This window comes from Aptenodytes forsteri, unplaced genomic scaffold, assembly GCF_000699145.1.
Source record: "Aptenodytes forsteri isolate BGI_AS27 unplaced genomic scaffold, ASM69914v1 Scaffold217, whole genome shotgun sequence".
Classification (NCBI taxonomy): domain Eukaryota; kingdom Metazoa; phylum Chordata; class Aves; order Sphenisciformes; family Spheniscidae; genus Aptenodytes; species Aptenodytes forsteri.
In genome coordinates, this window is record NW_008796222.1 from 8294235 (window position 1) to 8308983 (window position 14749).

General features: G+C 36.2%; 1 protein-coding gene across 1 annotated transcript in view; it reads right to left on the reverse strand.

Moving 5' to 3' along the window:
* The window catches only part of FIG4 (FIG4 phosphoinositide 5-phosphatase), a 63028-nt gene that overhangs the window by 39009 nt on the left and 9270 nt on the right, over positions 1-14749 (reverse strand). Inside the window, exons 7-14 of the mRNA XM_009289203.2 lie at positions 12152-12280; positions 10520-10584; positions 9938-10100; positions 9176-9273; positions 6929-7062; positions 4888-5004; positions 3335-3380; positions 1597-1745 (exon numbers count right to left, since the gene is read on the reverse strand). Coding sequence (XP_009287478.1) covers positions 1597-1745; positions 3335-3380; positions 4888-5004; positions 6929-7062; positions 9176-9273; positions 9938-10100; positions 10520-10584; positions 12152-12280 — 901 coding nt within the window. The remainder of the gene's footprint in view (positions 1-1596; positions 1746-3334; positions 3381-4887; positions 5005-6928; positions 7063-9175; positions 9274-9937; positions 10101-10519; positions 10585-12151; positions 12281-14749) is intronic.

Here is a 14749-nt window from a genome sequence, read left to right on the forward strand (position 1 = left end):
ACACGCTCCAGCACCTCAATGTCTTTCTTGTAGTGAGGGGCCCAAAACTGAACACAGTATTCGAGGTGCGGCCTCACCAGTGCCGAGTACAGGGGCACGATCACTTCCCTACTCCCGCTGGCCACACTATTTCTGATAATGAGAAATAAGGTATCAGAGACAGAGACAGATCAGAGACAAAGCAACTAGTATAATCTCAAGATACGATGGTAAGAGATGGGAATTTGGGTGGTTTGGGCATAGAGAGGAAGCAGGAGGGAGAGAAGATAGACAGGAAGCATGGGACTATTGCAGCAGGAAGCAACAGAGGAAATTTGGGGTCCCAAAATAGGGGTGGGAAGGGGGGAGGTAGTGAAGCCTAAGGAAAGATAGTAAAATGCAGCCTGAGGTGCTGAAGTAAGTGGTAGCTGTAGAGAGTGGATATAAGAGACCTGTCCACCTCCTGATCCCCTCTGGTTAGAACCCAAGAGTCCAATTGCTGAGTCCCCAGGAGGCTGCACAGCAACTGGTATTTGCAGCAGCAGTTGTTTGCTGCCAGAGGTAAACATGCAGCACCCAGCAGCTGGGACATGGTGGACAAAAGGCATTGCTAGCACACCGAGGAAGTCAGCCAGCGGGTGCTCTCCCTGGCCATCAGGCAGAGGCCAGGAGCCACCGCTTGCACAGTGAGCCAACATGCTGCAAGTGAGGTTGTTTCTGTGGCACATACCAGCTCCTGGCACCAGGCAAGTGCTGGAAGCTAATGGGAGAAAGAAGAGGAGCTGAAGGTATGTCTCGAGTAAAGGGGAGGGGAGACTGAGTACTTTGTCTTTTCTGAAATACGAGTTACATTTCCACATTCTGAAACTATCAAACCACTAGTCAAAACCAGCAATGAAGCCATAAGTTTCACAGTCACGACAGCAGCTTTAAGGAATAAAACCACATCACCTCAAGGACTCTTACATCAATTTCTGAAGCATATTCACAAGTTAAGTAGCTTAGCTCCCCCCGACCCCCAAAGCATTTCAATTTAAATGCTGGGTTTTCTTAAATGGTTTGAGGATGCTTGAGTAAGTATCGTTGATACTTGATGTGAGAGAACAACTTTGCTGAAAGCTTTTCTTCAATAAATCAAAAAGCACAAAATTTTTCCAAAGGAAAAGTAGGAAACAGCAAGGTAAGATGTACTTCTATACAAATATCAGTTTGTCATTCTCCATAAAAGCATGTACTTATTTCCGTTTTCATTTTTCGGCAGCATTTTGCCTCAAACAAGTAAAGTAAGTGTAAAAGACTGGGGTGGGGGTTTTGTTACCTTTATTTAAAAGGAAAACTCTTATAGCTTTAAGTTTAGGCATATAAAGAGAATGAAGTCAAGCAGTTATCTTGTAAGAAGCCTGAATAACATACTTTTCCAGAAGAGCAAATTTTCAGCATGACTGAATTTTCTCAAGAAGATTTCAAGTATAGATTTTTTAAACCTGGATGAATAAACGTTATTAAATCATTCCAATAGAAAGAATTGCACTTTTCTTCTACATAGACATAATTTCCCCAAATCTCGACACAAAATTAAAAAATAAAACCATGACACACTTTATTAACATATCTTACCTAACAGCATCTGTATCAAATTGTAAATTTGGTTTATCAATCAATCCCAGTGAATAGAGTTGGTATGCCAAAGCACATTTTCCCACCATAAACTGGGCTGTGTTAGTGCGATCTAAACAGTCCACACAATTGGTTCGGAGAACTCCAGTCTGGTAAAGCAATTCAAATAAGAGATTTTTTCTTAATTAACAAATTACTACACTCATGATTATTACTTTTTTCCTACTATCCAAGACTCGTCAAATCTCAAATTACATCAGTTCACAAAAATTTGAGGAAAGACATTTCTAAAAAATGTTAAAAACTATTAAACTCTAGCAAACTACATCAGACTGCTGCAATGCCTACTTTCAAAATATTCTTGCTTCTATCATCACACAAACTGCATCTCTCCTTCAACTCACAAATAGCCCTAAAGATTTACCTTAAAAAGAAAAGCTATGTTATTTCAGTGAAGAAGGTCTTATTTTCAAGTATGCTGTAACTACTCCAAAAAATAAAGCACACTTCTAACTTGCTGTGGTTCTACTGTAATGGTGCTTATATTTTAAGTTTTCCATATCTGGAGCAACACACATGAACATTTTGTTGAAGGTCAGTCATGCACATATTCTTGTATGCTGCTTGTACCACCATTCTTCAATTCCATAATGCACACAAAGTTATTTTATAATGTGAACAGCTGCAAGAAACGTATTTTAATATAATAGCATGGGGCATTCTTCTGCTCAAATATACATGGCTACATCCAAGCTAGTCAACTAAACTTTTATTGCCTTAATAAAGAAGCACTTTTTGAGCGTGACTCACAAGATGTCTATTCCGAGATTAACTGTGATCCAAATGCTTACATGTATGCCAATGGTGACTACCACGAATTATTAAAGTTGAAAGATAGATAAAATAATCATTCCCCTAATACAGGTAAACCTGTAAGACTAACATTAAAAAAATCTAACTAGCGTTGATATGTTTTATTTTAGAACAGATCAAATTCTATCTACTCCACTGTTTATCTGCCCTCAACAAACATATCCCAGTGATCAGCTGGTAAAGGAATGGTCACATGCTTTCTAACTTACAAGAACTACAAAATTATGAATGGCAAGTCAAAAGCAACTAATGCTTCTTAAGAATATGCCCTGTGTTCAGAGTATATAATCGTAACATTCAGGTATAAATCTGGTACCGTACGGTTTACAGTTTAGTCAGCACTTTTCTGACCTTACAGAAAGCAGTGTTTCTAGTTTTATTTTCTTTTAGTGATGGAAATTGTAACAATGTACAGAGTATTCAGCACTGGTAAAAATGCTTTTAATAACCCATTTTCCTGTGTATGACTATGTCACCAGGCCTAAGTATGCTTATTCCTCACCTCTTCTGTGTAACATTGTATTATGCGGCTTGCTAAAATGCTGCTGTTTTAACTCTCACTGCACTGGTAACACTACAGACTAAATAGTAATGGAAACGTTTAAAATACGAGCATTTCTCAGACTACCTCCAGCAAAAATACAATTCCAACAGCATAAGGTTTTGTGGTACCACGCAAGAACTTTAAGCCCTATTTCTCAATTGGATTTCTGGGATGGACTACAATAATGCTGTTTACTATAAATGTTAATTTAAGAGCACACTGAATCACCAATCAGATATTTAAGTGAAATGGTTCACTGGTGCTTTGGGAGTGCTGATCTATATCATTATAACTATGAGTTAATAAAGTATATTTGAGTACCTGCAAGCGACCAGTGGAAACAACATAACCTCCCAGTTCATTCCACCTGAAAGAGAAACAAAACAGAATGACTCACAAATCATTTCAAAAAATAACAGATCATACTATGTATTGATCTGCTCAGTGAAAAAGGGTGACAATTAGAAACCTGCCACAAAGCAAAACCGATATCCCTAAATAGCAGAAAGCAGTGAAAGCTCTATGCAGCAGTAAGATGTTGTATTTAAATGAAATTGGGAAAAAAAAAATAAATATCTAGCCTTAAAGTAGAAACATTCCAAAGCCATGCAAAATATTTGTTTTGCTCGCCATAAAACAGAGCACGGGCAACACAAGTGTTGCTAGATCAGGTTTTCAGTGCACAAAAATTGAAGTAGGTACAACGCCAACAACTGGAAGGTAGAGGCCTAACATACACTGTAGCACAAGCTGGTTGATTTAAATCTCCCCTCATACTGATTCTAGGCATACATGCTGGATACATACATATATATACATATTTTCCAGGTCTTCCAATTCTGTATAGGCCTTAACTGTACCCCACAGCCAGAGAACATGAATCAGAAATTAATGACATTTTGAGGTAGAGGAGCAGTTACGCTCGGTGCAAGTAGCCCCTGAACTACTGAATATTTTCAAGTTAGTAGGGTTACCTAGCCTGACCAGAGCACTGCTGTGGCAAGCCTATATACTACATTTGAGACTTACCAGACTCTCTCTACAGAACACAGCATTACATGGATGTATTGATCTTGTTCCTGCTAGTTTACAGCCACCATGTTTGCTGCATTGCACGGCAGAGAAAAGCTCTACGAAAGCCTATGAGAGTTTTAGCTCAGACTGTTTCTAAATGAAGACAGGCTAAACAGGCAAGGATGCTCTCCATGTAAAATATGAACACCCATTTGGGTAGTGATGAATTAGATCCCTAATATGAAAACTTGAATCAAAAACTTATTGAAATTTTAATGTGCAATTATTTTACTTCTGGATTTTCAGGGACTTGAGAGAATTCAGCTGATTAAATCACTGTACTTCTGCAGCAGTCTAAGCAAATAGTTTCTATTTTTAAAAAAAGTTTTAAATTTTATATGTATGAATACCATAAAAGCCATTGGAAAACAACCGACTCAGTAAAATTTAGATGATAGTTATCTTATTAGTATGCCTCAAAAGAAGCTACTTAAAACTCCAAATGTTGTTTGCTTTCTTAAATTTACCCCCAAATTTAGGATTCCTTTGGTTAAGGTGAAAAAAAACCAAAACCCTTTATATAAACACACGGCACAGATTACAAGTTACAAATAATGGTTTGAATTAAGAATTCCTTACGAGTAGAACAGCAGCAGCGTAATTGTACTCTTTCAGTGTATTAGTATTTCTTAGCATGTACCTCTGACTGCAATCCTTTCAGCTATAACTTAATAATGAATTACATTTTTTCATATTAATTTAAGCCTTAAAGTAAGAAATAATGTAATAGACATAGACATTCCAGACAACCCTCCAAGGAATAGATGTTATTCATTACGCATCAATTAAATTATACGTACTTTTCATCTGGCCGCAAGATACTGCAGTAGGAATCAGGCCGATTTACAAAAAATCCAGTTTTCTTTACTACACTTTCTGCAATCACATTCAGTCTATCAAGGACATTGCAAAGTTTGCTGAGGAGAGAAACAAAAATGATTTAAAGGAAGACTCGCGTCGCAGCTTTATTTATCCAACAGTAATTATGTCTACATTTTTCTTAGATTTTACAGACTTAGGAAACAGACACTGAAACAGAATATCTGAGCAATTTTGTTTACTTTTTAATAAAACATATTACATAAACTGCAAGTGGAAGACTTCAAAAATCTAAAATTCCTTGACTTTCATATCACACTAATTTTCCTCTACCAAACTTTCTGTGATTCACAAAAGAAGAATGAGGCAGAAAAGGATATATGATTATGCTAAATCATATTCCTTCATTTTGTTTGCAAGGTGCTGTTTTGTTCAGTAACATTTGTTTCCTTGTGTGGCCTTCATGATGTCCTGCACCTCCTGCTCAGATCAGGGCATCCATTCATTCATTGTTGGGGACTTCAACTTTTGTTTACTCATAATTTTATTTTCAAAGGTTTTATTAGTGTTTACATTTCAAGTAACAGAAACAATTATTTATTTTTTAAAGATTGCTTATATTGAGATAGAAGCAATATTTTGGAACATTTTCACCAGTACTACTTTCCAGCAAACTTACTTCAAAACTACATGTTAAAGCAAACACGTTCTCAGTACTCCTGAAACCGTCAATTCTTTAGGCAGACATATACATTATCTTCCATTCTTAAATCTCTCTTGCTTGCCTTAATAATTAACCTTGTTCAAAGTCCTCAGGTATTTTTTATATCTGTACTAGGGTGGATATGTATATAGATATACCTCAAGCTTAAAGCTAGAAGGAGAATCCTTTGATCACCCAGTATCATTTCCCATATAGGATAGACCACTAAGCTTCATCAGCATCACTCCATATGAAACCCAAGAACTTGCACCTAGCGCATCTTCTGAAAGGAAATCTAGCCTTATTTTGAGATTTGCTATTTAATCATAACACAAACAATTGAATAAACGCCTAACTGTACACAATGCCATTTTAGAATAAAAATGTAGTGTGAAACCACGTCAAACTTTAAAGTAACAGTTTCACACCTACATGACCAATCGTATCAACCAACTTGTAATCTCAAACAGCGAATAAGGATTGTTTTCCAAAGCTTTTTTCATAAAATTTTAATCAGCAAACATTGATTATATTCCTGTCCTTTGAACCGTACCAGTTTTTCCATTGTTTTGCTCACACTGATATAGTAACAGATACCTGAAAGTTGATCCAACAATTCTTGTCATTCTTCTAAAATTTCTGGCATTATAAGATACAGTAAACATACGCAGGCCAGACAACTTTACAACCAAGTTGTGTGTTACTTAAGAATAGCAATCTATACCTGTAGATTTAAAATGTTTGTGCCTTGTAAATATTTCTACATTTAGGAAAACATTCATCCTTTCCACATGATCTTAGTCCAGCATTCTATTGTCCAAAATTATAGAATAAAAAGTTACAGAATATAATTGCCTTTCTAAGATACATGCTTCTAATAACCTAAATGCTTTATAACACTGAAATTAATATCCTAATTTCCTTTTGGAAGAGGAAATGGAAAAGACTGATTGATATGAAACCCCTTGTTTTCCAAAATTCTGAAACTCAATAAATTCAATGACTGAAATGGAACACCTGACAAAACGCAGTGTTTTGACTAACTCAAAATGAAAAGTGAATGTTGATGGCTTTTTTGTGGCTTTTCTCTAAAATTTTCCTTTGCAGAGAATTTCAAAGTTTTCAGACCTTGCTCCACTTTGGTAAGAACCCATAGAAAACATTAAAAATCCTTCAGAAAGCTGAGGTTTTATTCTGCCCATAGATTTTAATAAAATTCTCCCAGCATTTCATGCAACTGAAAAGAGAGACACTCAGTAGCATACAATTATTTGTATTGTGGCTACAAGAGCACTAGTACAAAGAAGGATCTTTTCTACCTTTTTGTGTATTTGGCCATATCCCAGGGTATATATATAATTGCATGCTCTGGGGGTAAAAACTGGTTGAGATATGTCACAGCAGCAACAAGTTCTTCACTAAGAATCCTTTCGTGCTTTCTTTTTTCACGTTCCTTTAGCAATAAGAAAAGGAATTTAACATTACAATTGTCATTAACAAATGTATGTAACTCTCATACATACACATATACATGTATGTATATACAATACAAATTAGAAGCGGAAGCTGTAAGAAGCTGTAACAACAGCAGGCAGCTCTTCATAACTAGTACAATTAAATTAAGAACAGAAGAGACAGAAAAATCTAAACATTCTGGGTTTTTAACAATTGATCTGTATTAGTAGTAAGAGTCAGCCATTTCAACTGTGCATAATCATTGGCTGAAAAATGGAACCCCATAAAAGCGAAGAAGAGCACAAGGAAACAAAAGTGGTAATACAGAGGAAATGGACAAAAGACAGAAGAGGAGGATAAAGACAGGCAGAAAGGAAAGTATCCCATTCAATCCTGGGGTACAAGAGGACCCAAGCAAATTCTTCTCCATTACTGAGAGGAGATGGGGAACAACAGCTCCCATCTCCCAGCTTTGCAATAATTTTAAAAAATTAGAATTATGTTGCCATTCTCAGAATATACCATATGTTTTGGCACTCTATATATTAGTATGGCTTTCCTCTCAACTTCATCCAAACTAAAACCTATACTGAACCTATGTTATAGAAACTGCTTTAAATATATAATAGCAGTCCTAAATGAACAACTCAAAGGAAGCCTAATACATTAATTACTAGTTAACAAGTTTCTAGGATAGACAAATATAGGAAGACACAGATTTATGTTTCATCAACATTTAAGAAATCAAATAATAGAAGTACTGGAGATAGAAGTGCTTAGCATTTGTGTAAAAGCAACAGCAACATCCAAAAAAAGGTGTTCAGATTTGGGGGCTTCTCCTGCTTGCTTCTTTTTCTTTTCTTTTTGTTTTTTTTAAAACGGGACATAAAGTAATAAAGGAACATGAATTTTAGCATCTTAATATTGAGCATCTACAGAGAGGGAAAGAAAGAGATGCATTTTCATCCACTGTATCAAAAGTCCTGTGAATAAAAGGATATAATGATTCACATGTCAAGGTCATGTGAGTCGACTCACACTATAACAATGGCTTTTGAAAACTATGGCTGTAAGAGATAAAATCATTTTCTTGTCAACACACGTTTTCCTAAGTTGATTCCACAGACTCTTGGACAGTCTTAAAAGCACTCCTACACAGGAAAGCTTCTAGAAATAGAAAATAGGTTATCTAGTTGCCATTTATTAGAACTTAGTTTTTAAATCCTTCCTTTTGTGTTTTCCCTGTTTTTTTATACTAGGAACAGATCCTACATGCACATAAAAGATCCTTTTTTCTACCAAATACAGCTCTACAACATGAAAATTTAAATGATTTCTTTTAAAGACTAAAAAGAAATAAGATATGATTCAAGCAAAACAAATCAATATATTAAACTCAAATGTGGAAACAGACACCACCACAGAAAATTATTGGATCAGAACAGAAACCAAAACAAAAAAAAACCCCAACACAAATAAAAGATGCAATAACCAAAATCACAGTGCCACCCGGGATCCAGGCTTTGTACCACAGCCTCTCACACAGCATTTAACTGAATTACTGCAGCAATCACGAAGCTCCCCCCATCAGTCCAGCTCTGCTGCCACTGGCACTGCCCGTTAGCTAGCATCAGATGCTTCAGTTTTCTCTCCCGCTTGTACTTCCATGACTCTACCAGACGGAGCAAACAACAAAAGATAAGTCTTTATCATAATATTTCAAATAACTCAGTCATCTGTGTCAAGAAGCCTACAAACCTCACTTTGCATGGTACCATACTATTTTAGCATTTTTTAGTTCTAAACTAAATTTAGTGGTAAATTTATTTGGACTTACTCACATCTAATGGGTAATATCAAAAACTTGAAAACAACAATGAAAGGTTACTAGAAGCAGTCTATAAACATGGGAAACTTCTTTTTTTGAAGGGCTGTAGTGGAAGCAGTTAGGGTTATGTACTATTCCATGTAGGATGAGATTTATGAAGAAAATATGCCATTTATAAGCTAGTATTAGTTTACAGCACAACCAAAATTACACAGAGACTCTACAGAAGTAAGCATCATATTAAAAATTAGAAAACATATAGAAAATATTCAAAATATTGTACCTTCACAAGATTCAAAATAATAATGGGAGAGCCAAATCTCTGAAGCATTTGGTCAAAGTGAAGAGCAGCAACATGTGCAAAAGGATCTGCTTGGTCCACTGCAACAAATACGTGTATTCAGGGCAATATCAAGCGAGCTGTAGTCAATTAATCATTTCCCCTTAAAAGTACTCTTCACAAAATACATACTAATTCTCCAACAGTAATGACACAATTACATACTCTCCCCTCTTCATGCAAAAGCTGTTAAAAAAAATCTTCCCTTTTCCAAATTGGAAGTGACTTCTTAACCAAAACTTTCATGAGATGCTTAGAAAGCTTACAAAGAAAGATGCTTACAAAGAGCAAGTATTCTAGTCCCGTTAAACTTAGCTCAGATATTTTCCACCGTTTTCAATAGGTTCAAAATGGTATCCACAATACTAAGATAAATGTAGCTAACTTTGTATGCAAAATAATAAGCACAAAGAAAGTGGACATCTTCAAACATAAGTTTTTTGTATTCCATTTCTGAATGTGAAGACTAAGATGGAGATTTCTTCCTATTCAATTTCATCAAATGCAGCTTTTTATATGATTGAATATGTATATTCCATGTTTATTATAAAGAACATTGGTTTACCTTAAATTATAGCTTCCCAAAGAACAAACGCATAGACAATTTGTTCAATTTTGCAAACTTAGTTTTCACTTACTCTCTCAGGTGTTCCTTTAGGACACAGCACTAACCATAAACTATCACAAAGAATAATTTGTACATACATGTTATGGGTGGCTTAGGCATCATAGTTGAAATATCTTGAGACCAGTACAGAGGGACAGATCCTCGAACCTGAACGTAGGAAGAATAACTCCCTGCAGAAAATGACATAACTGAAGCATCATAAAGTATTTGTTCAGTTTCCACTTCATTAGCAACATCTCCCTAAAACAAACAGAAATACACTTATAATGTAGACATGACACTTCAGAGCTGCACACATTATAGAGAATTGAGCATTACAAACAGAGTACAATTAAACTGTAAGAGACCAAATCATGGTAGTGGGAACACCACTGAAAGTTAAACTCCCATTTGTCCCTAAATGCATATTATCTGATTTTATTATTTTTTTTTCTATTTGGGAAATAACAGTATCTCTCAATGTAAAACAAAAAAAAACCCACAAAAAACTGCCAGTTAAGACTTATTATTTTAAGAACAGCTGTATTATCTGAATTAAAAATGTAATGATAGCTGTGATATCATCTAATAGCATAATTTAAACCAAAGCCCTAACAACCCTCTAAAACATTTCAGTTCTCCAGTCAGTCAAGTTCAAGCTTTCATGGGGGGGGGGGGGCGGGGGATTTGCTTGATCTTCTGGCTATGAGAGTGACATATATAGGGCGACCATATATTAACAGTTCTTGAAAGAGAAGTTAAGGTTTACATGTCACATGCAAATTTTCGTTCACTTGCTTCATGCAAACAAAAATAAATTCTAAAAAAAGTGTATGAAAGTGAAACATCCGATTTACTAAAATCTTATTAATAGAGATGAGTATCACTTCCAAATTTCTTTTGCAGCTTGGAGAGAGCACTGCCCTTTTCAACAGTCGTTCTGAAAAACTTTGAAAAGGGAATCTATGTTATAATACATCAACCACTTTTCACAACATATGGAAGAGAAGTATTTATTTTATGAATGACAGTGTAGGTGAAGTAGGTACAAGATTCATCTTGGGCCGCAAATACTGCTTTTGTGAATACTAGGATTAAAGCCTGGGAGCTTCTATTTTCAGATCAGGTATATTAGTCACCCTCTAATTATTTGTCTGGAAAAGCAGATAAATATGCAACTACTTAAGTAACACCAACAGAAAGCCAGAGGCAAACAGCTTCAGATGCAGAGGTGGCTTTCTTTTAGGCTTTTTATTTTTTATTAAAAACAAAAGAGATAGAATCAGATGTCTAACATGACTATCACTGCTTCCTTAGCAGAATGGAGGCACAGGAAAGAGGGAAGACGACATGTGCTCATCAGATACCTAGAGCAAAGAGTACTGTCACTCACAAAGCAGCTGCAGGCATAATGCTGGTGGTCTGATCCACAGCTACCACTTCGATTAAGTGAGACCCCAGACAAAATAGTGGTATATAAAAAGAGATCTAGCTTTCTGTCTGGGGACCAAGCCAATGACCAGCAGCCTTACAATCATGAAAAAACAAAATTAAATTTTGCGGAGACACCACTAACCTTAATTGTATTTGCTTCCCCAGATATTTTGTTGACAGGCTTTTGAACTAACATGATAACATTGATGATTAAAATATAGTGTCTCTGTAATATACTAAATTCTTATCAACTAAGATGTTGAGATGGCATTTCTTTGGAGTGTGATATGCATTTGGGCTTTCTCTCCCACTACTACAACATACATAGACCCATTTACCCATTTTAAATAATATATAGTCAGCAAAAAAGATTTTCAGATGTTCTAGTGTTTACTTAACTCTCTTCACACAACAGGCATGAAGTTCTATCATCGCCTTCAACAGAAACAGAATTTCTGCAAATCTCAGTTACTAAAAAAATGTTTTAAAGGAGATTAGTAAGAGAACATTTCTATGTCAGCAATTCAGTTCTGTTTAGCTTTTCTCCCCTTCCTCAAATATCAATCAAAAATCAGTGAAAAAATACAGCTGAGCCTTAAAATCCTCTCAAGTTCTTTATTACTAAACCCCATGCTTACAAAGAGTGCCTCACTGAGAACGCAGACTACCTGTGTCAGGACCCTGTAATAAGAACATAACCGTATTTCCTGTTTAGCCATAAAACCTAGAAAAGTAATGAAAGTAAAAGCCAGTGAATAAATCTAAAATTGAAAAGTATTTACATGACAAAGAAATAATTCAATGTATTTCACACCTTCAAACTTTTTAAAAATAAATGAATTGATAAACCAACATTCGTTACAACAGTAAAAGGATACTTGATTGCCCACAGAATCCATGAATAATATACAGCAGCCAGTCACGATGAATAGTATTTTTTACTGCATCCAGAAGCTTGCCATTCCACACATACTTTTCGTAAGGCTTACTGCAAATCCCAAATACACCTAGGAAGTTGTTACAATGAAAATGCATTAGCAATTAAGAAACAAGCTTACCTGCATTGGACTGTTTTTAAATCCAGGTCATTGGACCTTTATTTTGATTCTCCCTTGACTGCAACTCAGCATATCATTTACTCGCATCCTTGAAGTTTGCCAAACACAGATAACTTCAGGCACGTGCTAAAGTTCACCGTTTACGAAGATTTCCAATTTTTCTATGGTTGCCAGTCACTGTAGTATTTGAGTGCCTTCATGTAGAAGTCTCTGATACTTCCAGTACTGAGAAGAGATCTCTGCACGGCAGCAGCAGAGGATTTGATAATAAGGGAAATAAATCAAGTTGTGAATCCCAGTTAAGGCAAAAATACTCTCATAGGAGGACTTTACAAGCTTTTCAATTCTGGGTCACCTCTGGAGTTACCTGTTAGGCTCTGGAAGATCATGCATAGCCCTGGCCCCCTTTACAAAAAGCATGTCAATCCCCTTCTCACATAATTTAGCCTGGTTTTCCTAATTTGCACTGACACCAAGAAATGCAGCTATCGTAGACCTGCAAATAAAAATTCAATTTCTGATACATCTGGAACCTGAGTCTTTTTCTGTTTCAAAAATCAGGACCAAGATGACGACTGGCACTAAAAGGTGGTGAAGGGAACTGAATGAGTCTGAATCTTAAAGAGAAGGAATAGGACAAGAACTATATTAGCTACATTTTTTGTCTAGTTTTTTCAAATGAAGCTTCTGGGAAAGCAGGGCTCCATCACGCGTAACGGTTACTGGGGAAGACAAACGCCATCACTCCAAACATCCCCCCTTGTGCACCCCCAGCCTGCTCGCTGGTGGGGCGGGGTGAGAAGCAGAAAAGGCCTTGACTCTGTGTAAGCACTGCTCAGCAGTAACGAAAACATCGCTGTATTATCAGGACTGTTTTTAGCACAAATCCAAAACACAGCCTCATACTAGCTACTATGAAGAAAATTAACTCTATCCCAGCCAAAACCAGCACAATGAGTTATATTGTAGCAGTACGTACATCAATTATAGCAGCCAAATGTTTTACTGGGAGAAAAAGATGAGTTCTCCCAACAGACTGAAGGTGAAAATGGAGCTGTTGAACAAACTGTTGCTACGTAGTCACCCAACTTCCCACAAGCTAAGGGAAAAATCAATGTAACCATTTTGGTGAAGGAGTGTATACATTCAGTGGAATCTGGCCACAAACACTTGGTCAGGTCTTTCTCATTTCTAGTAGTGTTACTTTAGTGAGAATTTGCTCTTGAATGACATGCGGCTATTTCTTACACATATTCTATCATATGAACAGATACGGTGCTGATATCTACTGGAAATGGAGTTGTGTGTGCTATCAGCATGCTGCTGATGGGGTCAAGGTTACGGCATCTTTATCTCCCAATGTTTTCACAAAGACATGGAAGAGACGATGCCACTGTATGGATTCCTGAGGGATCTTGCAAGTAAGAGCCTTTGCAGAGGAGAAATTATTGCTCCCTCCACTCTTTATGGTCATTTCTGCCATTGTAGTATTTGACAACCAATTTCTTTTCTTTAAAAGAAAATACATTATTTGATTATCTTTCAATTTTTCCATAGAATTTAGCGCACACTGTATACAGCATTACTTTTTGCTTTTAAACTTTTAAATGACAGTACAATAGATGTTTACAACTATTTAACATAGTAAGTTCCAGTATCAAAGATACTACCTAATGTTCATTATCATTCTTTGAGTTGTAGTCAGTGTAGGTCTATTCTAGGGTGTCAAAAACGAAAGGATGGCAATGTACAAGTTTGTCTTGCATAAATTTGGGTCAGGGGTTGTTTCGGGCATTTCTCTATTTTAACTATGTGCTCGTCAGACCTTCAGCATCCCCTTTGGAGGCACAGAAAGTAGGACCAATAAATTCCTTCTTCAGTGCCTCGGAAGATTCATTTTGGGTTAGAAGAGATAGAAGACGAGTCATGCAATTCACACTATCTCCAAGAACCAAAGTTACTTTAGGACTAGTATTATATTTCCTGTGCAACAGAGGTTACACACCGAGTGACTATGAGTAACGGTGGTGATGCAGAGAGGCTGTTGAGCCTCTTTATAAGAAATACAAGCACAGATCCAGATTCTGTGTTGCATCTAAACTGGCTTCCATATCAAGCTGATAGTGTTAAACAACATAGTATCAGGCTTCCTTTATCCTATTGTTTTGCTTACCAGTGATGTATTTAATAGGCATGGTGTTCTATTACTACTTAAGAACTTTGTTGTATCTCCACAGCTCTGAGACCACTTTTACAGCAATGTATGCATTATGAATCAAAGATAGCACTGTTATTTCTGATATTTCATGATTAAACAAGGAAAAAAGTGGTGTCACATGTACAATACCAAAAAGTAAAAAAAAAAAAATTATAATTTAATTTTTTGGCAAGCATTCAGATAATTAGAACAAGTCACAG